Genomic DNA, 26,230 nt, shown 5'->3' with positions numbered 1-26,230 from the left:
AAAATCCCCAAAATCTTAAAACATGCAACTTAGAAGCTATAACATTTTAGTCAAATAAGCGCTAACACAAAACTTAAAGGTTTTGCATTAAAAAAGTCTTAATTTAAAAAATGGTTAAATACTTCTGCTTCGGATAACATTTTTAACCACACTCAACAGCATTCAAGCAAAGAATTTTGAAGTTTCAACGTGACATCTAACAGGAAAGGCGCTAAATTAGGAAACACGGGCGGAGCTGCCAGAACGTGTTGTTATAGAAATCATAAATATTGTGATAAATTGTTGAAATCGATTTTAGTTTAAACGCAATCACAGCAACATACGTTGTTATTCAGAAAATCGTATTTACTTTTATGTAGTCTAAGCAAGTCAGACTTTGTGTTTCTAGTCATTTGTCCTAGATGTCCATTTAGTACTCTAGGTCCAGGCCTAGCTAAGTTATTGTATTGCTATTGCTTTTATGACGTAGGCTTCAGAGATCTGGCATCATGTGTTATATAACGACAATGAACAGCTTCTATTTTAAATTATGTAACTTCAACATTTATCAAAAACAAATCAGCCAAGTTCTCGAATCAATTATAAATTTTCTTTTCAGAAATACAAATTTCAATAGGCCTAGTTGTGTAATTTACGTTGATTTTATTTTTCTTAAAAAGTGCGGTGAAGACAAAAAATCAAGCCAGTTGCTATCAGCACACAAGTTATGAAATCTACAAAAATAACTTATCAAGAATAAACCTAACAAAATGTTATTCTTACAATGAGGAGTACTGCCTTTCAAAAATGCACAATTAATGACATTGTTTTTGATTAATTAAATTATCCAGTTATGAGCATTTTTACTTGATGCTCTTTGTCACATTTTCTACCGTCATTCTATCCTTTTTAACTTTTAATAGTAATTGGTGTTTATCGTCACTGAAGCAGCGTCATATCTTCCAAAGGCTTAATCTGGTTGTTTTGAGAATTTTCTTGAGGAAGGTTTCATTGCGTGGTTGATTAGATGTACGGTGATAATATCATCTTATCTGACCTGAGTAGTTTTCTGATCGAAGTTCATTTGTACTTGCGCCGATGTAATCGTTCTTCACACCTTCCCGACTGCGCCGTAATTATCCGTTATCGCCGTACTTGTTGGTAACACCTTGCGGACATCGTCTTATCTTCTGTTAAACGCAGGTGGATAACATTTGTTCATGTTGCAACAGTAAACGTCTGACACTATAAATTATTCTGTCGCTCACTCAGAGTGCTTCACATATTTTTACATGGCAACTTAGCAACTTACTAGAAAGGGTAAGTTGTTTAAATTGAGCAACGAGTAATAGATTTGCCAAAGGAAGCAATAATAATTATTATTAAATTTGGTGTTGTGTTTGAAATGATGAGTCCAATTCCCTGACGACAACAAGTAGATTTTAACCCATTGGTGTTATTTATTAATTTAAAGTATTTTCTTCTCAAGGTTTTCAGTTAGTTTTATTTCGTTCATTTTTAAAGTAAGTTTTGTTATCCAAAACGTTCTTATTCTACTAGTTGTAGCATTTTATTAAATAAATTAAATCCTATTTTTTAAACAAAAGGAAACTAAACTGGTTAAAGCGCTTTGTGATTGTAAACATTTTTTTCATATCATTTTATAGCGATTAAGACATATTTCGTCACAAATATGTATTCTTTCTGATCATAGCATTGAATTTATTGATCGACGAAATGAACAACAGCAAGAGAAAGAATCCAGATTTCTCTGGTTCAGATAAAACCGAAAGTGAAGACCTTGCTCAAGTAGGTCATTTATCTGCAGCAAAACGTCGAAAGATCGGCATCAATTCAACGAAACCCAAAATGCTGAAATCGAAATCAAAATCCCTCAATGAATAAACACCAAGAAAAGAATTTAGAGACAAATTTGAAAAGCACAAAACTTTGCAAATACGATCCAAAATCGAGAAGCGAAAAACATTCATCTAATAAAAACCGCTTTTTCTTTTTTTAGGAAAACAGAAGCGGCAACCAAGAGAGCAGACAAATTTTAATCGGACAAAATATTTTTCAGTTTGGAGTCAAAGCGGTCGCGCATTGTTTTTTTTCTAGAATCTCGTGACACTTGCCGCCAAACGCGACACAACCAACGCATTAAAGTAAATTTTTTTCTATATTAAATGGCGACGTTTACTTGTAACTTGGATTATTTACATACAGGCAGAATTGCCCCAGAAAACAGCCTTGCGACGTTGTTGTTTGATTCTTGAATGTTAATTCTTCTACTGATGAATACAGGTGTCAACTGGGAGGATGCTAAACGGATCTCATTTATACAGTTAAAAGACCAGATTTCAGATTATACAAAGGACGCGTCAACAACAAAATGTCAAGAGAACATTGAAAAATATTAACATTCATTTAAAATTCACTACACAAAGGATATCCAAGAAATATTCCTTATTAAATAATTAGATTTGTCTTTAAACAAGCAAACATTCAAAAATGACATTTGGCGTTTTCACTTGATGCTCTTTGCCATATTTTCTACCGTCGGTCTATCCTTTGTAACAATTAACAGTAACATGCTTTTATCGTCGTTCAATCAGCGTCATATCTTCCAAAGGCTTAATCTAGCTGTTTTGAGAATTTTGTTGACGAAGGTTTCATTGCGTGGTTGGAAGACCATTCTAAACTTGATGAGATGTACGGTGATAATATCATCTTATCAGACCTAAGTTGTTTTCAGATCGAAGCTTATTTTTACTTGCGCCGATGTAATCGTTCCTAACAACTTTGCCATCACGGTTTATCTTCTGTTAAGCGCAGGTGGATAACATTTATTTATGTTGCAATAGTAAACGTCTGACACTATAAATTATTCTGCCGCTCACTCAGAGTGCTTCACATATTTTTACATGGCAGCTTAGCAACTTACCAGACAAGGAAAGTTATTTAAGGTGAGCATAATAATGTAATTGTAATAGATTCGCCAAAGGAAAACGATATTGAGTTGAAAGTTGTCGTTGTATCTTAGTTGAAGTAATGAGTCTCGTCATGACAGCATGAAGTAGATTTTTACCTATTGGAGTTATTTATTAATTTAAAGTATTTTAAGCTTCTCAAGCTTTTTGTTTAGTTTCATTTCGCTTATTTTTAAACCAAATTTTGTTATTCAAAACGTTTTTATTTTACAAATATAGCATCAAGTTTTACTAGTCGTAGCATTTCATTAAACAAATTAAATCCTCTTTCTGCAACAAAAATGATGAAAAGAATGAATAGAAAAAGGAAGAATCCAGATTTCTCTGGTTCAGATAAAACCGAAAGTGAAGACCTTGCTCAAGTAGGTCATTTATCTGCAGCAAAACGTCCAAAGATCGGCACCACTTCGACGAAACCCAAAATGTTGACATCGAAAACAAAATCTGTTGACGAAAAAGCACTTAAACCAAAGCAAAGCACAAACATATCCATCCCTAGTTCTCCATCTATCTTATCGGTACCTTCTGACAGATGGAGAATTATTAAAAAGAAAAACGGGAACCATAACAGAATCGTGCTCGATCTGAAATTGGAAAGACAACCAATGAAGAACAAAGCGGTAAAGCAGAATTTGCAAGTCAGTGACGTCTACTCTCATAATGACGATGATGAAAAGCCGCTGTACAGGAGCCGATCTGCCTTCATGGTGTCCCATTGTTCAGATTCTGGCTTTGATGAAGAAGTTGCTCAAACATCAGACAAAGATGGTCGAGCAAACAATGTTAAAAGTAAACCTTTACTTATCAAGGACAAACTATCAACTATTCGATTGTCAAGATTCAATTTGGAAGACTGGATCCATTTTCCTATTTTCAAAGAAACCGTTTTGGGATGCTACGTCCGCGTTTGGGTTGGTGAAGAGGAAAGTAGGCCGCCTTATGTAATGGCCGAAATAGTGGACGTTGTTCAAACAGTCAAATCTTACCAGCTTGGAAAGGTTCGGACAAATGTGGGTTTAATGCTGAAGCACGGTCAGCACAAGCGCGTCTTCACCCTTCAATGTATGTCCAATTCTGACTTTACCGATTCCGAGTTCTTGAAGTGGAGGCAAGCGATGGAAGAAGCGGGGGAGCGTCTTCCGAGCTTCGAAGACATCACAAAGAAGCAAGCGGCCGTCGACAAAGTGCAATCGTGCATAAGCAAGCTTATGTTCGAAAAGACTCAAATCAATTTTGCATTGAGAAGAATGGCCCAGTGGCGGCGTGACACTGCTGAAGTGGATAGACTGACCAAACTATTAGATGACCTGAAAGAACGACCCACTTACCTGCGCAATCAACGACAGAATCATTCAGTCGGTGTCAGTTACACCTGCAAGGAAGATTGAAGAACGTTTCGCAAATCATTGAAACCAAAGTAAATACACGGAGTGTTGACTCGGACCCACGCCATCGATCACTTAGTCTGGCTGATAATAAAAAGCGCATGGGTTAGATATAAACATTAAGTTCCCTCTGATGTCGTTCCTTATTGTAAGTCAAATTGACAGCCATTGTGTTTATATGTGAGATTTATTTTTATTGTAAATGAGCTGATATTTGTGTGCAATGTTTTTACCAGAATCGTTGATTGAAATAAAATTACAATTTTTATCAAACAAGTGAATAAAAGATTGGAGTGTTACTGTTAGTTAACATTTAAGAGTGTAATAGCGCAAATTTATAAGTAAGTTGTGATATGAGTTGATAGCACGGGTTCTCAACTGCAGTGTTGCTGGGTTCGCAACTTTAAGGCCAACTCACATACAAAACTAATAGTAACTTGGTCGTCACTGTGCAGTTTTCTACAATAAATGGAGTAGAGGAAGTCACACCCTGACAACGATATAGTTATATCGTATATGAGATCCATTTACTTCTTCACACATTGCAACCAATGTTCCATCTAATTTTTCACGAGTCTGAGCAGACACAGTAACTCCCTGAGCGGTCCCTTGGACCACTGTGAGCAACATAAGACGTGCCACGTGCGCACTGTGGCCATTATTATGCGTTTATTTTATTTTCAATTCAGGTTGGATTTTTTTCTTGTGCGCAGCACAGATTTTCTGTGCGCGGAGACCGTGTCAGCAGTGCGCATTTGCGCAGCTTAGAGGGAACATTGATTGCAACTAAAATCCTTCAATCGACAAAAACGTTAAGTTTTAATCATTTACCGGCCCAGAAATGTTTTTGAAAGTCTGTGCTTTGGTTCGGTTTCGTTGATCGAATGACACTACAGCTGTAGCTTGTGCAGAAGCTGTGATGTGTGCCACCACGATGATGATGTTTAAGGATCGACTTTGATAGGTATCTTGTTGCCGATGACGACATTATAGTAATCTTCAGCCATAAACTTGCGACAACAGTTTAATACAGTTTGGTGTTGAACCAAAGCCCATCGACAACATCTAAATTACTAAAACTACCAATTAAAACTTGCCATTTTGGATTATTTTGTTAATGAAGTTTATTTGAATAAAGCTTACATTGCAAGTTTCATTATGCCAAGAAATAATCTCATATACAAAAGAAAGGTAACACTGAAGCAAGCAGACAAAACAAATTTAACATGAAAGAATTTACAAAGACAGCCAGCATAATGTAATTTGATATATGGATAATACCATGTCGCCTATTTTCGGATAAAATCTGGAATGACTTATGTTGTGCTTGAGTTTGTCACAAAACTTGTCTGATCAAGTATTTGTGTTAATTGGAAATCACACTAGCAAACCTTTCATGAATTCATGGGCGTTAGATAACAGAAGACACATTAACAACTACAAATACGATGATTAAAAAATACTGCTTTTTAATAAAATTCAGATTTATTGTGCAGTGTGTGCACATATATTTGCCAACGTCATGTACGTATTGCCGATAAGGATATTGGCATTCATGCTGCTTGCTGGTTGAGTAAGAAAATATTTATACCAACATTACCAACAGATTACAGCTGCATAGTCTGGTTTGCCAAAATCAAATGCCCCAAGAAATTATAGCACAGCTGTAAATAATAATGCCACTTTTTAAAAATTGAATACAATGGCAGAAAGCTAAAAATAACAATAAAAACATATCAAGAACAAATTTAACAAAATCTTGGCCTTACAATGCTTCTTCCCAATAAACGTTATAGGAAACATTAGCTAGAAAATAGTTTAGTTAGAATATGTAGTTTCATGTGACTACAGTTCTCGATACTATGTAACTGCATTGGGTTTAGTCAATAATTGTTCTCTTCAAGTGTAAGTTATAAAACTCCAAAACGTCTCTCACAATTAAGCTTGTTTTGGAACGTGGATTTCAGCAAATTTTCGGCTGCAAAGCTTCTCGAAATTGAGTGGAAATGGCAGGTTCTTGAAATTCTTTTCATTTTTCTCTTCATCTTTGTAAAGCAACGGATGATTTATCACAGCATCATCGTCAGGAGCTAAAAAATAAACGTAGGAGTGACGAGTCAGCTTCTGCCTGACTTCCTCTTCCGGTACAACCACTCTGTGCTCTTTCGATTTCAACTGACCACACGAAAGAAGATTTAAGCTGTCTCCTATGTTGATTACGATGGCATTTTGCAGAGGAACAGCGTCAATGAAGTCTCCATTGTGTTCCAACTGCAAACCTCCCACATTATCTTGAAATAAGAGTGTGAAAGTTCCCCAATCTGTGTGCGCTCCAAGACGAACCCGGCCAGCTTTCAGATTATTATCAGTTGCAGATCCGTAATAATTCAGACGCATTTGTGTTATGTTTCCTTCATTATGAAGATTGCGGTGATACTTTTTCAAGTTACTTTCTTCTTTCAATTCCATTCCCATAGTGAGGGAGTCCATGATTCTTTCTGCCAGTTTCCTACCAGTGGCCATGAACTTCTTTGTAAAATCCAAAATTCCAGGACAGATGTCTTCAGGTAACTTGTTGGGATGATTAAAAACAGAATTTCCATCAAAATTGAAAGCTTCCTTAAAATCACCAACTTCGCCATATCCAGCTTCCTCTCTGCCCAAACCAATATATCCAAACGCAATGCTTTCCTCCATCGAATACCGCTGCTTCTGGGATGACTGCAATCTGAAAAATCTGTTTGTAATTTCTCGTGCTTCCGTCAAAAGCTGAGGATCAACGCCGCTGTTTGTCAGGTAAACAAACCCAAGCGTGGAGAAAGCGTCGACTAACTCTTTGCCAGCATTGTAAAGATCTTCTTTTTTCAGTTGCTGGTTGCTCACATGTAATCCACATGAGTTGTAATCAACCACTGGTATTACTCCGACAGACATAATGCTAAAACAATTTTCTGTTATTGAACAACATTTTGCACTTTAGTATGTGAAAATACTATTTCATCCTAATTCATATTTTAACAAATGTATTTTTCCAATAATATTCATTTTAGTTAGGTCTACATGTTAGTTTTATAATTACAAATGTTTTGAGGATATATTATTAGATGTCTTTTTACTCTTAATGTAGCGTAGTTATCTTCATGTTATCCTTTCAAAATTCAATAGATTCAGAACTAGACCACAGAAATGATAATGTAACCTCTGCAAGTTATAATTTACGAGGTGACTATTTCACCGCATATAGGTCATGCAGCCTATTGTTAAAGCTAAGCGGTTAGGAGAATGGGTATTCAAAAATTGATTTAAGCTATTTAAGATTTCAGTGAAGTTAGATTTACGGAACTATGTTACAACATTTAAGTTAGGGATCAAAATGTGATTTTAGGTTTGGAGAGACCCAAGTTGAGATACGGCGCTATTTAAGCTTGTCGCCCCCAAAATTACGGGAAACGTAGCATTCTATCCTATACGGGGTCCGGGAGAAAACATCATAGTCTAGCTGCTAGACTCTAGCATATATAAAAGTTTGTTTTTCTAAAAAAAAAAAAAACGATAAAATTTGAGCATTTCTCTAAATAATGCTTTATGGCCACCAAGATCTCAGAACCTCCATGTTTTTGTTGCTATAGAGCACCCAATACCTCAGAGATTTGCCAGCAGGGAAGACAACCTTTTTTCATCTTGGCATGATGTTTTAAATTGCGTGACCGTTTAAGCATCAAGCTATATGAAAGTAATCTCAAAGTAGGAGACTTACACAACCTTTCTCTATTCTTAATACAGTTCAAATGACCAAGTAGCATTTTAAAACCAACGAATGACTTCTGTCCTAGTGTCCTGAACTGCATGCAGTCAACACAAAAGGTGTGCAGTACCGCAGTATTATAGTAGTGAATTCGTGTACTGTAGTACTTTTTCAGTATTGAAACTGGTATTGTCAGTACTGAATTTTAAAAGTACCAAATCCCTGCAACGAATTCCTTTTTTCAAGAAATATAAGCAAGTATATACTTGGTACTTTTAAATGATTACTTCAAGGTTTTGAAAAGTATATTTTTTAAAACTTCTTTTAATTGACACTTAGTGCTAACTTGAGCACTTTCTGTACGTTTATTTTTAATCTAAAAATATCTAATGAAGTTGCAAAGAGTGAGCTCACATATTTTTGACCTGAAGTAACCTTTAGCGAGACCATAAGATCGGCAAAAAATGCACTTGCAACAGGATCTGCTGTACAAAAAGTACCGTCACCATACCGGCAAAATAACGAACTACTTTTTAAAAATAGTACCGAATACCGGAACCGTCGGTACCGGTACATGTTTTGTCAAGTACCGGTACCGTTACGGACGGTACTTTCAAAGTGCCGACTGCCCACTTCTAGTCAACAATAATACTTGCATTCAATGTTTATTCCTTTTGAGCACGTATACATAAACGGGGGGTAGGCCTAAGGCGACCGCCTTGCTCGCCTCACTCTAAAACATTTAGGTTACTACTTTATAACATTGCCGAATGTCCACATTATGTATATTTAGGTGGAAGATTAACTCAAAATCACCACTTAATTACTTTGTGATTTTCTGTCAGTTTACTTTCAGATATTTATCAAATAGACTTAACTACTGTTCCTAGAGTTATTTCGGCCTATTTAAATCACTTCAATGTGTGTATAGAATTCTACGTAAGCTGTTTCCTAAACTACCGGTACCTACCTGCCTATCACGAAAGCTGTTTATGGTTTGATCTTTCCCTAACCTTTACGAAGTGACTATTACGTTACTTACTCTGTCTGTTTACTTCCTGTCGTTTATCAAGTTGATTTTACCATTCCTCATGTTTATTATACAGCAATGTCTAGGCTACCTCAAACTGTTGGTTACAAAACTGGAAATAAGGACTCACGTATAAACCACATGAGCTGTGATGAACAACTTGTTATTTCAACAAACATCTACCAATCAATTTTTGTTTAAGAAATGTTGTTGTCTTAGAAATTGCTATTACACCTGAAGGCATTGCCAAAAACAAGTTTTAATACCTGAAGGCATAATACAATTTTGGTAGAGTTGAGCTGTATTTTACAAATAATCTATCAAGTGGTTGCAACAGTGCAACTTGCAACAAGTGCCACAAAAACAGACTCGGTATAAGCATTTTATTACGTAAACGATCACGTGTTTCGACAAAGTGTTATTATTCAAAGGCAGAACGAATTAAAACAATGGATAAAAGCACATAAATATACTGAACACAATGTTACACGATATAATTATACAAAAAATGGGATAAAATAAATGACCGTGGACAACCAGCGTGCAGGAGACAAAATTATCACCATGAAATAATGATAGCAATGAGTCTGTAGCGTTGTTGAGTGCAAGGTTCAAAAGCAATAAGCTGTCGGTGCACTGCTACTGTACAAAAATTAAGCAATCAGCCTTAGTCTGAGGCACAAATCACCGGTTAGACAACCGCCCGAGGCAACTACCACCGAAGCTTCGCAATTTTGCCGTTGTTTGTATTTTCTCAAGCTCAAAGCAGTCATTTATTGCGGTGGTGAGCAATTAGTATCTGGTCCTTGAAGTTACGTAAACTTGATCGGGCCTGTACAGTAAATCATTTTTTCATAAAAAGAGACGATTATGGCATGAATTACAGTTTTAGCGATAAGCGGAATGTTGCAGCTACACGTGTTTTCAGAGAGATGTTAACTTTTATTACAACAAGATGTAGACTATTTTGTTGTCGATGTAGACTAAACTTAGAACCTTACCATGGCATATAAGGTTAAATGATGAATGCTCTGCCTGTTAACGAATAACTTCAGTTGCCATACCAGCGAATATTTTCAAAATAATATGAGATCATGATAAAACCAGTTTTGCAGATAACTGAAGACATAACAGGAAATTTACAGGCTAACAATAGTGACCAACACAAAAATCAAATTTTCACAAAACAATTAAATAGACGAATTTTTACAATACTGCAAGGAACAAGGAAAGAAATATAACTGTAATTATTGTTTATATTAAACACAGTGAAAACGTTCTTTTTTCTGAAAAAAAAGCAATAAAAAACAGTGATATAGATTAAGATAAAAATCTACACTAAAAAAAGTCGTCATACAGCGGTTGCAGTTCCTCTTTGAAGTCACAGCTGAGAAAATTTTTAGAAGAGCAAACCTAAACTGCTAACTGCACGAAATGCTCAACCATATTGAGTGATGAGGCTGCAGAAACTTTTGAAATAAAAATAATTGAGATTGCATATAGGAAATAACATGAATAGAATTACACTAATTTCTTGTGGGGAAGGCTCAAAGATTTTTTAAAACACAAGAAAATAAACAAAAACGTACCAGAAATAAAATGTAGCAAAAATTTTGTAGTTTTAAAACAATGATCAAAACACATACGTCACTAAAACATGTTGCAGCAGGAGATGAATGATGATGCATTAAAATTTTACAAAATCCATTTTTTTCAAGCTCTTTATTCTTTAGCTTATACAAACTCCATTCGTCATCCGTTTGGTAACGGCCAGTCATTCCCCGAATATGTCAGCCTACATTTTTTCAAACGTTTGAGTCTGATTCCGGCGCCACTTCACTTGATTCCGACAAACTGTTCACTTTCACATCAATCGTCCGAACACCCGCCACAGTCACTGATTGGCCTTGGACGGAACTGGCATAGCCTGACCCTGCTGTTGCCCCTGGCAACGGAACAAGCTCGACATGTGGCAATGTAGTCCTGATAAGGAGAAAGGAGTCGGTTTTTACTTGATTTTAAAAATGTTTTTGAAACTTGCAAATGCTTTGGTTAAAAACTCTCCATAAAAATGAAGGTTTGAATCAATCAACTCACCCGCCCTGAGATTCGACAGATGTCACACGCGACAGAAGTCCTGATGTATCAGAGCTCCCAGACGATTTTTTTGATTTACCCATAACTCGTTGGACAAAAGAGGAAGTATCTATGGAGCTTGAATGGGAAGCTTGCTCCGATACAACACTCAGTCTGGGCCCAGGAGCAGTGAATAACCTGAAATTGTGCAAAATATAATTCTAACTCAAAAAAATTTCAACTGATAATTGATCACGTTCAAGTTTGCAGGAAGGTGATCTGGTCACCACTCAGGATGACACTCATTGTGGTGAGTTGACATGCCGCAATATTATGAGACAGTTTGGTTAAAGGTTGTGATAAACTTGTTAAACTTACTTCGCTTTTGATCGAAAACTTGATTTCTTTCCTCGAGCTTGGTCTTCATCATCTTCAAATACAACTTCTCCGGGTACAATAGCAGTCAGCATCCGTTTTATATCTCTCATGTCTCCACGCAACTTCTGGTAAGATTCTTCCTGCGCTGCTTGCGAGACCTGCCAGGATAGAAAAGTAGTCGAGCTAATGAATGTCAAGATATCAACACTCACTAAATCAATCTCTACGTATGAAATCTTTTTTTTATATGTAAAAGATGCACTTTTTTCTAACTAGTTTAAAGTTCAATTGAAATAGAATATTATCTGTACCTGGAGTGTCTTCAGTCTTGATGAAATTTCAGTCATTTTAAAGGAGAGTTTGTTCATATCGTTACTTAACACCTGGCCATCTGAAGAAAAAACACCATATTTGACAAAAATCAATGTGGAATAATAGATACAAAAAATATCACCGACAAGGTCATTGTTTATCCTCGGCTGAAGAAGAGAAAAAAATAACAGCTGGATTCATAAATTTTCTCATCAGCTTAATCCAACCATTTATACAACGCTTGTTTTGTCGAAATTCCATGAATAATGACACATTTGAATAACTCGTCAAATTTGTCTGACTTTTATGTCACTTACCAGGAGATGACTCTGTTTTCTTTGTTGCGAGTCCGAAGACGTCGTGCAAACGAATTGACTTTGCGGTCGGTTTTAAGCGAGAACTTCGAGGTGTCGTGAATCCTCCGATGTCATCCTGGAACAATGTGACATTGCTTTGTGACTCACAACTCCAAATACATTGTTAAAGGTTTGGGACAAATTGAGAATACAATTTTAAGTCTTAAAAGCTAACAAGAGTATTAAATAAATATGAAACGTAATAAGCAAAATGTTATAAATGATCATCAAAATCAAACAACAAAAAATTGTTAAAAGAAACTTTGCCCACAAAAGACACATAATTTCTAGCAGCAAGAGTTAAAATGAGAAAAAAGCTACTTCAAGTTAATAAATGTTTAAGCTTAAAATTCACCAACTACTGTAGATAACTAATTGCATAGACATTATAGGAAAAGACATTTAATGACTTACACAAAAAAGCTCAGTACGGATAAAGGAAAAAACAAATTCTATGAAAAATGTTATTTTCTACAAAAAGACACCATCAAGTTGTTATAAGTAGCAAATAAACTCAAGTGAAAGCATGCAAAGACAAAGTTATTGGAGACTTCACAGTTTACATGCAATCGCACTTCAACGCATGCAAACTGTTGTGACAACCTGCACAGAAAAACGGTGAATCTGCTGATCAACATGCTGCCCCTCAGGTTCCAGAGAGTCGTGAATTTGCTATTTTTTACAAACAACATAAATTATGTCATGACCTGCAGCAAAAATCATGCCAATTCAGCTTTATGCCAATAATAACAGCCTTGTCATACGCCAACAATACGCACACAATACCACAATGTAAAATAATTAAATTTTAAATTTTCTATATCTTTTCATGTTTGCCAGTAATGGTAGCCTATCGTTAAAGCCCAACTTAGTATATTGGTATCCATATATCTGGCATGTGAAAGAGTTACTTAAAACATGTCAGTTCGTTTAAAAAGCACATACACAGATATCATATAGGACATTCAGCTGGCTCATCATGCACGGAACAAAATCTGTGCTGAAAAATAACCTTGCACATTTGTGACCTGTCACTTTGTGGGATGTTAAAGTAAAATTGGTGAATAAAAAACTAACACCAGTCATGCGCAAAAAGTGTTTCGGCAAAATTTTCCATTCTTTTGTGGTTGAAAAAAAAACTCAACTTAACCTGGAGTGTAACCAGCCAGTATTCATACAGCTGACCATGGTTAAAGTGTATGTCCAAGTAGGTTGCCGATCACTACGGTGGAAGGTATTTCTAACAACTATGATACTGTGTAAAACACATTGAAATTTAAAGTAAACACGCCATATCTATTTAAACTTACAGCAAGGCGCTGTTCAGTTTCTGCCTTGTGCACGTATTCAAGCAATTCGTTCATTTGTTCCTTTATTTGGATTGTAACCTTCTTCAGATCAGCCCCTTGCACCACTGTCAGGTCGTCGTCATAATACATGCACTCGGGACTACATTTTTTAGCGATGTGCCTGGAAAAGATTTTGAAAGCTTACAAGACAGGTTCTGTGTCTTTGTCTTGTCATATTACACTGCCTGTAAGGACAAATAAAAAAAGAATTACTTTTTGAATTGCTTTTTGCTTTTGTCGCCGAGATTTTCTTCAATATTGAGAATGAGCGATGCTTGCTGCATGACTGCGTTTGCATTTGCATTGTCATACACTCTGTTGAAAGTGGTTTCATAAGCTCAGTTTGTTTAATCATCAACACACAAGTGCTTCAAATTCCCAGTTACCTTTGAAACGTGTCGGACAAAAGTGCTATGAATAGGTTAATGCAAAGGATAGCGGAGATTCCCAGGAATGTTCCAATCAAAATGTAAGCCATGACCACATCGAACGCGCGCATCTCATCAAACTGATAATCGTCAACCAGTGTTATCCGGTACAAAGAGAAGAGCATTTGGTCCACAGTGAACATGCTTGGTATACTTTCAATATTTCCTAGTTAATAAAATAACAGCATAACCACAGATACAACAGTTTGCAATTATTAACAATACAATAACAGTGTTGCACAATTTGGATTAAGATTAACAAGGAATGGGTAAAGATTTCGCGTCACCCTGATCATTTCTTGAATCAAGACAACAAGTCTTTTACAGTGAAAAATTTTGTTTTGTATTACTAATGATCTGGTCAATTTCAACGAATTGCAACTTATACATCTTCAGCAATTGATGAACAAACAACTCACCAAATATCATCCAGAAAGCACAGGCGTAAGGTATGTAGAACTCCAGGTATAAGTAGAGGAAGCGTATTATGTCCCAGACAATTTTCCCCAACATCACAATGAACGGTCCCAGAAAACTACGTAACAACAACACTGCATTGAAAATATTCTTAAAAATTTCTTCAAACTTCAAGTCTGGGCACTTTGATTAAAACTTTAATTTTATCTTGCCTTGTGGCTATGTAGTTGTCCATGCACATTAAATGAAATACTTTTCAATGCTCCTCATTCGTATGTAATAGTGGCAACACAGAAATACTTATCATTTACAGTGCGTAGCTATGCAAGAACACTTACAAAAACTTAGGTACAAATAAAGTTTTGCAAACAAAGTAGTTTACCGAAACGCTCGGGTAAACTTCATGAGTCGAAGCCAGAGCAAGATGACAGTGATGACAAAGATTCGATTGTTCCATGTGGTCAGGCTGCGGTTATTAACGAAGCCGCTAGAACAAAAAGTAGCATTCGAGGCACAAACCTCAGTCGTACCATCTGAAGTACAGCACGACCCCTCAGAAGAAGGGAGAGAAGCATCTATAATGTGGGTTATCTGAGAAAATATAACCGCAGGTTGAAAAGAATTCTATTTTCATTGAGTTGGGCAAGTTATAAGAATTAATATGTCCACCACAAACAGTTACGTACAATTGCAGTTCATACAAACACTGTTTTTTCAAAGTTCATTACTGTTACAATAGGAGATAGACAATGGTTAATTATCTATGAGACCAAGGGTGGTGCCAAACCGAAAATATTAGCACCACCAACTTCACAGAAAAGTGCTGATCACTGTACTAGACCTTAAACCATAGAAAAATAAATAGAATATAATACAAATACAGCACTCGTTAGGTTAAAGATGAAGGGACTTTCTAAAAATACGCAAAGTCATTCAAGGTTTGAGATATTTAAATTCCTATAAACGAAAACAATATGGTGGATACACTGAGAATTTTAAATCAAACGAATCTAAGTTAAAGAGTTTCTGTTGTATCTCATCGAATATGAGATGCAGCTGTTTTAAAGTTAAAGCGCAAGACAAAACTCTAGCGTTAATAATAATTAGTATAAATTCCATAATGCTGTGCCACCTGGCCAGGGCAATGCGAATCTTGCATGAAATGTGTAACTAAAGTGCTGGTATGTCGAACATAGAACAATCAACGTACCACAAGAATGAAAATGAGGACATAAACCGCCCAGTCAAAGTAATTCCAGAAATCTTTAAAATAAAATGGCAACATATCATCCAGCAGATTAATCTCCCCTTTCAAGTATCGTTCTTCCTATAAACATCAAAATATTATATACTTGTTAAAGACTTAATTTTTTCCAAAGTCCATATTATGTTCAAAGTCTGTTAGATTTTTATCTAAATTTTTTTAAATTGACCATTCTACAGTATGCTTAGAATGTACTTATGATTATGCGTGTACTGTTGGTTATAATGTATAATAATGTCATAATGCATATGGCTCACTTCTGGCCATTTAGGGTGACAAAACTTTCGATCCATATTAATTTGGTCTTCACGCCAATGTTTCCATTTGCGGAACTTTTTCCTGGATGAAACTATTTCTCGAATTTCAGTGACAACGTAATAAAGTGTCATCAGACAACCTAATACCAAGAGAAAAAGTCTCCACCAATCCTGAAACAAAATGCCACCACGTGTGGTTATTACATCACAATAATGAAGAAGACAAGAAAGAAAAACGATGCGACGATAATCAAAATGTGATTTAGCATTGGTAGCAGAGTTGGATCAATTGTAATTTGTAATTGAGCTGAATGTAATTAATTACATTTTTCATGTAATTGTAATTGTAATTGTAATTGAAGCATTTTTATTTTGTGCAATTGTAATTTGATAAAATTTTTGCCTAATTACAATTTCAATTACATTATTATTGAGACCTGACAAGCACAACATAAAATAATTAAGCCTATTTACATAGGTGTGCTATGCGTCCCTCGTTAACTAGATAATTCAGCCATGCTAAACTGTTTCCCATACTTCAACAGCAACAGAAAACTTAGTAAATTACAATATAGTCTAAATCTTAATATTTCAAAAATGGATGAACAGCAAATAAACTCTTCCGAAACCTGTGCTGAACCCTTTCCTACGCCACTGTCAGAGTTTTTTAAATCTTTGACCAGTACTGAGGCTTGCTGCAACAATTGCAAAAAGAAATTCAAGTTTTCAACCAAGGCTTCATCAAACTTGATCACGCATTTGAAGAGATGTTCTCCCAATCTTTATCCTAAATATATAAACCTCAAAAGAAAACACCAGGAAAACACGAAGAAGACAGATAGAAGAAGGTAGATCAGAGTCAACCACCAATCAAGTCATTTTTTCAAACTTCTTCTTCCCAGCGATTTGCTTCATATGATGCCACTCAAAAAGCATTAACAAAAGCTCTACTCAAATCAATAGCTTGTGATCAGTTACCATTAAGTATTGTAGATAGTCAAACATTCAGAAATCTGTTGTTGACTGCTGAACCAAGATATGTAATACCAAGCCGCTCCACATTTAGAAATTCCCTTATACCAACGGTTATTCAGCAAATGGAAGAAGAGATGAGACATGAAATTGCATGTATGTCAAATGTTTACTTGACAACTGATCTCTGGACTAACTGCAACATGACAAGTTTCTTGGGCATCACTATGCATTTTGTTGATGCAGAATGGAAGCTACGCAGCTTTGTCCTGGCAGTGGACTCATTTTAGGACGGCATACAGATGAAAACATTGCTGAGGCTTATGACAACGTAATAGAAAAGTTTAGACTTACAACAAAAGTAAAAAACGTTGTGTCAGACAATGCTTCCTCCATGATAAAAGCATTTCAGGTTTCCCTTCCTGAGTTCACACTGCATAAAACTGGTGAAGAAATCAATGAGGACAATGAGAAACAGTTGAATCCTGATCCTGAACAAGAAATGTCCGAGGAGGGTGCTGATTTACATGCTCTTCTCGCTTACTTACCAGAAAGAGTAAGCTGTTTTGCTCATACGCAACAACTTTGTATTAAGGATTGTCTGCAACATTCGGAGTTTGCTAAGTCTTACGTTGGGAAGCAGCTGGGAAAGGTGGCCAAAATTTTAAATTCAGTAAGAAAATCTGTAAATGCTACCTATTATTTGCAACGTAAAAAATAACGTTAAGAGCGCAGAATGTGACAAGATGGAATTCGCAGCTTGTTATGTTGCAAAGTGTCTTAAAGGATCACGAAGAAGTTAACGCGGCTCTCACCTTGATCCAGTCACGGGAAAAAATAACAAATCAAGGTTATTTGGCATTGAGTGAGCTCGTGAGTGTGCTACTGTCTTTCAAAGAAGCAATGCAGCAAGTTGAAGGAGAAAATATTGTAACATCCTCTTGCATTTGTCCGGTAGTGCTTGGCTTACTGAAAGCAATGGAACTACTAAAAATCTCAAATCTCCACTATTGTCAGAAACTGGCAGCTAATCTTAAAGACTCTGTTTCTAAAAGGTTGTTGCCATATAAAAATTCTCCGGACAACAGACTTGCATCTCTTCTTGAACCACGATTTAAAAACAGCTGGATTGAAGACGATGTTGAAAAAGAAGAAGCAATACGTTTGCTAAAAACTCATGTGGCAAGTAGACTTGGCAAGGATGACGAAGAGAGTTGTAGCACAGAGAATGAAAACACTGCAAAAAAGCCCAAGCTATTTAACTTTATGGCAGAAGGCTTAAAAAAGAAAAGACCGAGAAATTCAATAAGTGAAGTCGACAGCTATTTGGGGGTAGAAACCATGCATTTCGATGAAGACCCACTAATGTATTGGAAGAAGAAGTCAGAAGAACTTCCCATGCTTTCTGCTTTAGCCAAGGATTATTTGGGACTAACAGCAAGATCAGCCCCGTCAGAAAGAATATTTTTAATTGCGGGTAACTTTTATACGGCAAGAAGAAATTTACTGGGGCCAGAAAATTTTCGCACCCTAATGTTCATCAAATGCAATCCAACAGTTTTTGAGCAAGTGAAAATGTAAATGCGAACCAAAATTTTGTAATTTGTAGTTATCAGGAGCTTCTTTCCTTTTGCGTTTATTTTAATTTTACACACCTTATCCCTATCATCCTTATCGCTGGCGCCTTACCGCTATCAGCTTTGTGTATTCGTTTGATTACATTTCATTGCTTGTCTTGTAGCCTATTCGTTGTTAGTCGTTTCCAGTTACTCAAACTTTTGGTTGTTAACAGTCGCTTAAAAATTTTTTTTGTGTTTGTATTTTTCAGTACTCATGATTAGGAATAGTTGAAATATTCGAAAACGTTCGAGTTTTTTTTAATTAAAGGGTATTCTACGTATCATGAATGAAACATGAATAGTTTGTGATTGTTGCTAATTACGTCGCTACGGTTTTCAAAGAGCACCTCTCTACCTATTTATGATTACCTAAGTTGAATTTATGATTAATCAATTACATGTTTAACAGTAATTATAATTGTAATTGTAATTTGATATTTTTAGCACGGAGTAATTGTAATGTAATTGAAACATGTAAGGGAGTAATTGTAATTGTAATTGTAATTGAACTGAAATAATTTAATTGATCCAACTCTGATTGGTAGGATATTCATTTTGTTAAAAAAATCAAAAATTTGAGACAGAAAATTAAAGTCGAAAAAATACCTGGGGAAAGATGTATTGATAGCGCAAGTACCAAGGCACACCAACACCTAGTATGGTCCAAATAAGGATGAATATGAAATTAATAGCAAGTGTTTGAAAAGCGTGTCTCCTGTGGAAAAATTAACATCCATTGAAATGAGCCTGCGGCTCCTACTAAGGTAATTATACAAATTTTCGGAAGTTTAAATCAGTACGTGGTTCTCATGGCTGGATCATGTCAAAAAGTGATTGAATTAAAAGAGACTTCATAAGTAACATTTCAACCCAAGACATTGACAGCGCTTCTACCGTGGCTGCACTTATATTCTTGGAGCTATGTATCTGACAAATCAATGGGTTGCCGGTCAATTCAAGGACTATTCAACCCACAGCTGTCCTATTGGGTTCATGCAACTTGGGTTAAATAGTTCATAGGTTGAATCTACCCAGAGCGAAACCAGTGTATTTTGATAGATTTTAAGCAAGTTGTGTCAGTTAAATATCTTATCCGCGTTACCTTCCAAATTGTTCCCACTTGACGTCAATAAGTCGGGTAATGACTGGATGCATGATTAAATCAAGCTGTCTGTATGTGACTATAACTTCAAGCTGTGGATGTGAAATAATTTGCCATTATAAACCTCACATTTGTTGAAGTATTTCGAATTGAGTAATTCTAATGTAACCATAGTAACTCTAATGCACTCTCACTACATTAAATTTTATTAAGCAAGCTCCTGTTGTTCCTGCAATACTCACTGGGTTCTTTGCCATACTTGACATTTCACCTAAACAAATGCATAAGTTGAAGTAAAATACCAGGTTTTCTAGATCTTTTGTTACAATGCAATGTTAGCAAAAATATCTAAAAATAAGCATTGGGCGTGTCATGCTCGATTTGCACCTCGAAGATGGGGTGATTCCAAACGATTGAGGAAAAAGTATTGTTTTCTGTTAGCTCGGTCTTTGCGATGAAACTGGTCCAATGCGCTTCGAGCCTGGTTTGGAAAAAATAACAAGCATCTTATTGAAGCATTGAGTGTAAATAAAAATCAACATAACACATTTTAAATATCAATATATCTGTACTAATACTTGATGTAAGCCAAGATATGTCGAAACTAACTTTTCTAACATTGTAAGCTCATTTCATTTTTCCACATACCACCGGTCCCATCTTGGTTATCATGTAAGTCATGCAGAGTTGGCCGTAATTATCAACTACCGTCGCGTCAGCATTGGCCTCAACCAGGTATTTAGCCGTTTCGCTACGATCTGAAAATCAATGCACTTTCTTCGAACGTAAAGTAAATAAAAATTATTCACAGCGACCAAATGGACAGGATACAGGTTAGGCCTGATGATTAGGAGACCTTAATACTTAAAGGTATGATAAAACACCTATCTTTTAATACGCTTATAGTATTAATGCTTACTGCGTATGTTAATACTTATAAGCAGGTAACACCTTAATACTGAAATTGAAAGTTAGGTTAAATGCTCTTATAACGGCGTGCAAAGAGGGAAGTTCAGTTCAAAAACCCAGCATAAGAACATGAGCAAAATAATCATGATTATAAAGTGTCCGTCATCGCCAGACAAACCTAACTCGGCAGCAACAAACAGTGGTGTTCTCCCCTTGTAGTCTTTCACTTCAACTTCTGCTCCGAGTTTGAGAAGAACTTTCAAAGACTCCACTGCATCGTTACGAGCAGCGTAGTGCAACGGCGTCTGTTCTTCATCCTTTGTTCTAGAATCTATGAGACCTGAAATGAAGGAGTTCTACATTTAACGCATAGCATGAAACAACATGGAACACTAGAATACGACTCTTCTTGTATCGTGGCGCAAAGTTGGCGAATTTGCAGCAAACAACCTACATTCTCTTGATAGTATATTTAACCAAGTGTTATAATGCAGTGTCACCAAATACAGCGAAACAGAAAAATTGTCACAACGCACTGAAGCCTGGTCATTGCTCGCCATTTTTAGTAATAAAACATAGATATAGTTTTTTTTACCAGACTCCTGCACGCATCATTGCAATCAAGTAACTGTGTTTTGGGGCTTGCCTATACAAAAGAGCAATCACAACTAGCAAGTTAGTAAGTAAATGTCCCTAAGTGCAGAATGATAAAGTTTTGCAGGTTGGGCAGGTTGGTGAATTTGCAATTAATATTTTTGCATGTCGGCTCAGTTAGAGCATTTAATATCACAAAAATTAAGTAAAGATTTCAGAAATCAAACCGTAAGAGAGAAATGGTCTGGACAGTAAATACGAAAAGCTCATAATGACCGACAGTGCATTTCATGATGTCACAATGAGGTAAAAGACTATAGACAATTTTCTAAGTTCAGAACTTTTACACATAATTTATACTCATGCAATGTTAAGGTGCTTACATCCTTTTTCGATGAGGAGTTCAACCATTTCTGGGTAATCTACTGCAGCTGCAACGTGCAAGGGTGTTCGATGAAACCTGATAATAGACAACTTATAATTTCAAATCATCGAATCAAAAATACGCTTATCTGTTTCATAACAGTATTGCATGTTGCTTGCTAAAAATATGTAATTAAGTGAAATTAATAATATTAGTCAAGAAAGTTTGCGATTGGTTACAAGAAAGTTACCTGTCTTTAATACTGATGTCTGCTCCATGGTCGAGTAAGAATTTGACAATGTCAGTATGCCACACTCTTGCAGCCTGCAACGATTAAAACGTCGTGAATGTTACCTTGCATTGTATTTTTCAATTACTGCGCTAATTGAAATGACATAAATTTTGATTTTGAATGTCAGTTTGATTGTGTATGACTGGTAATAATGCAACCAAGCTCCCATATTCGATAGCGCTACATTCCTGTTATAATGCTGTTGGGCAAGACATTAATTATGAAACTAAAAAAAAACAAATCAAAAATGCATTTGTAAGAAAATCCACAAAGAAATGATCATCATACATATCGCAGCAGGGGCTCGAACAGCAATGAATCATCAACAAGTTGGCGATTATATTTTAAAACCATGCCACCAGTTATTAAAAGCTTAATAATGCAAAGTTTATTTGAACTTGAAGATATTAATAAACTGCACCTCATGAAGCATTCCTTGTCCGTGCTTATCATAACAATTGATGTCAGCTCCTTTTGAAATTAATTCCCCAACAAATTCTAAGTCAATCTATTTTGAAAAAATGTCAGCAATTTAAATGTGCAAAGAAAACAAATCTAAAATGAGATTAACAGCGTGCAGTGGGAGTTCGTTACCTTTAAGCAGAATAAATCACTTTACAATTATTTCATGTTTGATTTAACCAAAATTTGTAAAATTTATTCATTTACATTCAATCATTATCATCATTCAGATACATTCAATTGATAGAGACCTTCTGCGTGGCGCCATTAAATTACTTCAAATACTTCATCGAAACTTTACATTAAGCGAAGTTGAGTTAATGACATTCTTTCAATGCCATATGAATAAATGAAAAATATCAGTAATTCTAAAAATATATTCTTACTTCGTCATTTGCGTGGTTGTTTTTTGCGAGTTTTACAAAATAGGAAATGAGTTTCTTGTTCATAGCTTGCTGGTTGGCATTTGCTGTGTTTAAATAAATCAAACGATGACTTGCATGGTGATTAGAGCAATGCAGTCAAGTATCAAAATATACTGCATTTAATCAAAATAAAGTATCTAAAATTTATCGCAATGATGACAAATTTTACATATTTTGGGCTGTTTTTCATCAAAATTCAGTTCACTGTCTGTGGAGCTGTCATCTAATCCAAGAAGCTGTGCATTGGAGTGATCTGCCATGGCATCTAACAGACAAAGCAAATGTGGGGTTACAAAACAAAAATTCTATCATCATTTTGATATGTAGATTTTTCATAAATTCGATGCAATTACTTTGAAAATAAAATGCGACAAAAAGCACAGTTTTAAATATCGACAACTCGGCACAAATTTCAGGTCTAGTATGGAAGTGAATGATTCTGCGAAAGTGACTTCGCAATTCAGTTCGCTGAATACACTGCAACTAAGTAACCAAGCTTTTACATAGTTGTCCACTAATTCCCAAATTCTATAATATCCTCAAAAAAGTTCAAGACGACAAATGCTACCGTAATCAGCTCTTCGTGTCCTGTGAAGATCTTTCCATTTCGATGCAGCTCGTTTCGCCTTCAGAATGCTTCCTAACCCTACAACCTGTTACAGAAACATTTCAAGGTCCATAATATGTTTGGAAAAATTGAAGTTTTTAACAACAATAAACTCAAAATATTACAAGTTTACATCAAACGACGTCCACTTACATCTTTGTTTGCTGAATCTCCTTCCTCTTGTTGAGTCTCATAAGCGGGATTCTCGCTTCCTTCGTCACTTACATTTTCGGCCACTGTTAGTAGATATGAACGTTATGAAGTTAGATGTGACTAATTCACCATGTAAGCCCGTTAGGAAAATATGGCACTTTTCGACAAAAAATTGTGCGTGCAAAGATTCAAATTTTGGCGTGATGGCGTGCACTGAAGGCTCATTTCTTTGTCTTTTACTATAAGTTGGCGTTCAAACCAACAGCTTTTCTTTGTTTTTTTATTATAAACCAGCATGAAGATAAAAAAGTTTGGCGTGCACATTAATGAACCTCGTGCGTGCATGTGTCACACTTTCCTCTGCTGCGTGTATGTAACCAAGTCAAACAGCTGGTTGTTGAAATTAAGTCTTTAATAAGTTTAGGATAAAGAATTTGGTTAAAAAAATGGGTAAGGCATAGTAATACCGTGATTAAGATAAAGATATATTAACTGATTAATACTGTAATATGTCATTCAGTCATTATAGGCTAATAGGCCTAAACAATGAAATAGCCTAAATATTTCACTTACAATATCTTTTATCTGGTAAATTGGGCCGACTAGAATTGTAACGCCTTCCATCAGGATATACATATTTTAGCATCTCCACCTGCTATTGCTCTTACTTAAAATAACCTGACTTCCAAATTCGTACTATCACGCATTTGCACAAATTTTATGGCAATCTTGATTCTTGAACACGGTAATTTTAGGCTAAAGCATCGCTCATTTTCTCATTAGTGCCACAACACTAGTTATTTCAGGCTATAGTAGGAACGCTGAGATTCTTTTATACGCACACGAGCGCGTTATAAATAACAAATAAAAGATTCATTGGGCCGTATCCTTACCTTGATCCTTTTGAATTTCTTCTAAAGGTTCAGTTGATTCTGCGGTCGCCATGTCAACAAACAATGCTGCCTCCTAACGACAATATTTGTACATCATGTGGTATGCTAAAACAACATGTAGCTGCAAGTTTAAAAATCACGAAAACCTTGACAAATTTGGAAGCCGAAATAAATTTGACGCAACAGATATCGCTAACGCAAAGTCAAGTCACTTCCTAATGTCATCATAAACGAGCGACTTCTTTATTGGCTTACGCAAGAGAGATTTTCAAATAAAACATCTCACGTAAAAAATATCTGTAACTGTTATTAACTGTAAAACTTACTATAAACGTAATGTGACCTCGAAAAAACCCACCCATAAAAATTTTCTGCGTACGACAATGAGCTTGTACAAATCCACTGAGATGTGAATTGATTTATTTTAAAGTATTGAAATAAATCTTCTAAAAAAGCTAGTCCCCTTCACTGCTCTACGCAATCATGGTTCTTGTTATTGTCAAGTGTTAAAAGAAATGCTACGCTGATAGCAGCAATCGATCATCAAAACCTTCTTCTTAGAGTAAACCGGACACACCCAGAGGTGAAACCACGCTTGGGTCAGTTGTGTTTGTCAAATTTTCGCAAACAATGACCATTTCATAAGGGTCGTGGCTGCAAAACAATGGCCATCTTTTTAGCTCAGTTCGTAGCGTTTTTCACACAAAGAAGAAACTTGCGAAAAGCAAAAGCTTGAGTAAGTTGTTCAACTTTTAGTTGGTATCGTGTCAAAAGAAATTTCAAATGAAAGTCTAGTTGGCAGTTTTGGCAAATTTGAGGGTGTAATAATATATGCAAACATTATAATAAAAAAAAAACTAGAAAGTATGTAGGGAAATAGGTGTTGTCTAGGAAACTTTTCTATTTTCTACAATTTTATTACTTCTTTCCTATTTTACAATCCACGTATTTATACAAATTAACTTATCGACCTTGGAAGCTAAGTTTTGTTGCAAATGCATTTATTCCATTAAACACTTTCATCGTATCTGGGCTAACGTTTTTTCTTGGTCGACCTAACCTGTTTTCTTGCGTTTTTCTGCGTAAAAAGTAACATAACGTCACAAAACGTCATCAAAATTCCAGTTCTAAGATGTTGAATTCAACGTTAAAAGTACCTACAGAGCTTTTTTCATGACAACCTTACTCCAGTTTGTCGTGTAATTCAAAAGCTTTTTAGCAGAGAGCGGCCCCCTGTCACTTCAGCATCGTTGGTCGCCGATTAAGTCGGCACGGTAATACTCGGCAACAATACGCCGGCTCATACTTAAAATAATAAAAAAGTTAAGCCAGATAGGAGTCGAATAAATATTTACGTTTCGAAAAGGAGTCTGAAAATAAGGGTCTCACTGATACTTGAATGTGAACGGTTTCTGCCTGAGCTTGCCGCGTTTAAAAGTAGGAGAAATTATATTCTTAAGACAATAAATGTCAACAAAACTGATTAATTTGATGCCGGTAAAATATTAACTGAAACAATAACTCCTTACTTCAGGGAAGCTGGCAAAAATATTTGAATTCCTTTTCAAATCTTTCATATTTACAATTCGCGGCGGCATTTCAATTCCCTTTTAACCGCAGGAGGTAAGACGTGTCACGAAAGCTCTTCACTCAATTTGCTCAAATCTAAAGCAAATATTTGAAATATGTGGACTGTTTATCCCTCAATGATGGAGATAGTGCTTAATTGAAAGGAGATTAACGCCATGTGTCGTCTTTTGGGCTTCGGTCGACCGACAAAACACACCTTTTGTGCCTTTAAGGACGGTTCCAATTTCAAAGCAAGGTTTTAGGCTAACCGGAAGTTCCGTTTTAATTTTCTTCTGTAAAAAC

General features: G+C 35.8%; 3 protein-coding genes across 6 annotated transcripts; 1 reads left to right on the top strand and 2 right to left on the bottom strand.

Annotated features, from left to right (window-relative positions):
* Window positions 1-3,250: 3,250 nt before the first annotated feature.
* Window positions 3,251-4,408, top strand: LOC143470959 (RNA polymerase-associated protein RTF1 homolog). The gene has a single exon (XM_076969254.1). It carries the CDS (start codon window positions 3,251-3,253, stop codon window positions 4,355-4,357), a length of 1,107 nt encoding a protein of 368 aa, XP_076825369.1. The 3' UTR covers window positions 4,358-4,408.
* Window positions 4,409-6,292: 1,884 nt separating this feature from the next.
* Window positions 6,293-7,288, bottom strand: LOC143471419 (uncharacterized). Its single transcript, XM_076969872.1, has one exon. The coding sequence runs from the start codon at window positions 7,286-7,288 to the stop codon at window positions 6,293-6,295; it is 996 nt and encodes a 331-aa protein (XP_076825987.1).
* Window positions 7,289-9,497: 2,209 nt separating this feature from the next.
* Window positions 9,498-24,465, bottom strand: LOC143470328 (uncharacterized). Of its 4 annotated transcripts, XR_013119350.1 has the most exons (28): window positions 24,039-24,351; window positions 23,466-23,548; window positions 23,274-23,358; window positions 22,875-22,970; window positions 22,667-22,749; window positions 22,240-22,326; window positions 21,777-21,850; window positions 21,546-21,622; window positions 20,747-20,908; window positions 20,308-20,417; window positions 20,047-20,140; window positions 19,902-19,930; window positions 19,660-19,751; window positions 19,164-19,272; window positions 15,967-16,137; window positions 15,656-15,772; window positions 14,828-15,036; window positions 14,448-14,563; window positions 13,987-14,194; window positions 13,814-13,915; window positions 13,562-13,721; window positions 12,855-12,923; window positions 12,213-12,327; window positions 11,895-11,974; window positions 11,584-11,741; window positions 11,227-11,403; window positions 10,131-11,112; window positions 9,498-9,961 (listed from the first exon to the last, which is right to left on the bottom strand). XR_013119350.1 is itself a non-coding variant. In XM_076968386.1 (27 exons), the coding sequence occupies exons 1-27, from the start codon at window positions 24,408-24,410 to the stop codon at window positions 10,935-10,937; spliced, it is 3,093 nt and encodes a 1,030-aa protein (XP_076824501.1). In that variant the 5' UTR covers window positions 24,411-24,465; the 3' UTR covers window positions 9,498-10,934. The 4 variants fall into 4 exon arrangements, 3 of the variants coding, with proteins under 3 accessions (XP_076824501.1, XP_076824500.1, XP_076824502.1); XM_076968386.1 differs by lacking the exon at window positions 24,039-24,351 and adding an exon at window positions 24,359-24,465 and having other exon boundaries at window positions 9,498-11,112; XM_076968385.1 differs by having other exon boundaries at window positions 9,498-11,112.
* Window positions 24,466-26,230: the final 1,765 nt, after the last annotated feature.

This window comes from Clavelina lepadiformis, chromosome 9 (assembly GCF_947623445.1).
Source record: "Clavelina lepadiformis chromosome 9, kaClaLepa1.1, whole genome shotgun sequence".
Taxonomy (NCBI): Eukaryota; Metazoa; Chordata; class Ascidiacea; order Aplousobranchia; family Clavelinidae; genus Clavelina; species Clavelina lepadiformis.
This window is presented reverse-complemented; position numbering and strand designations above follow the sequence as displayed.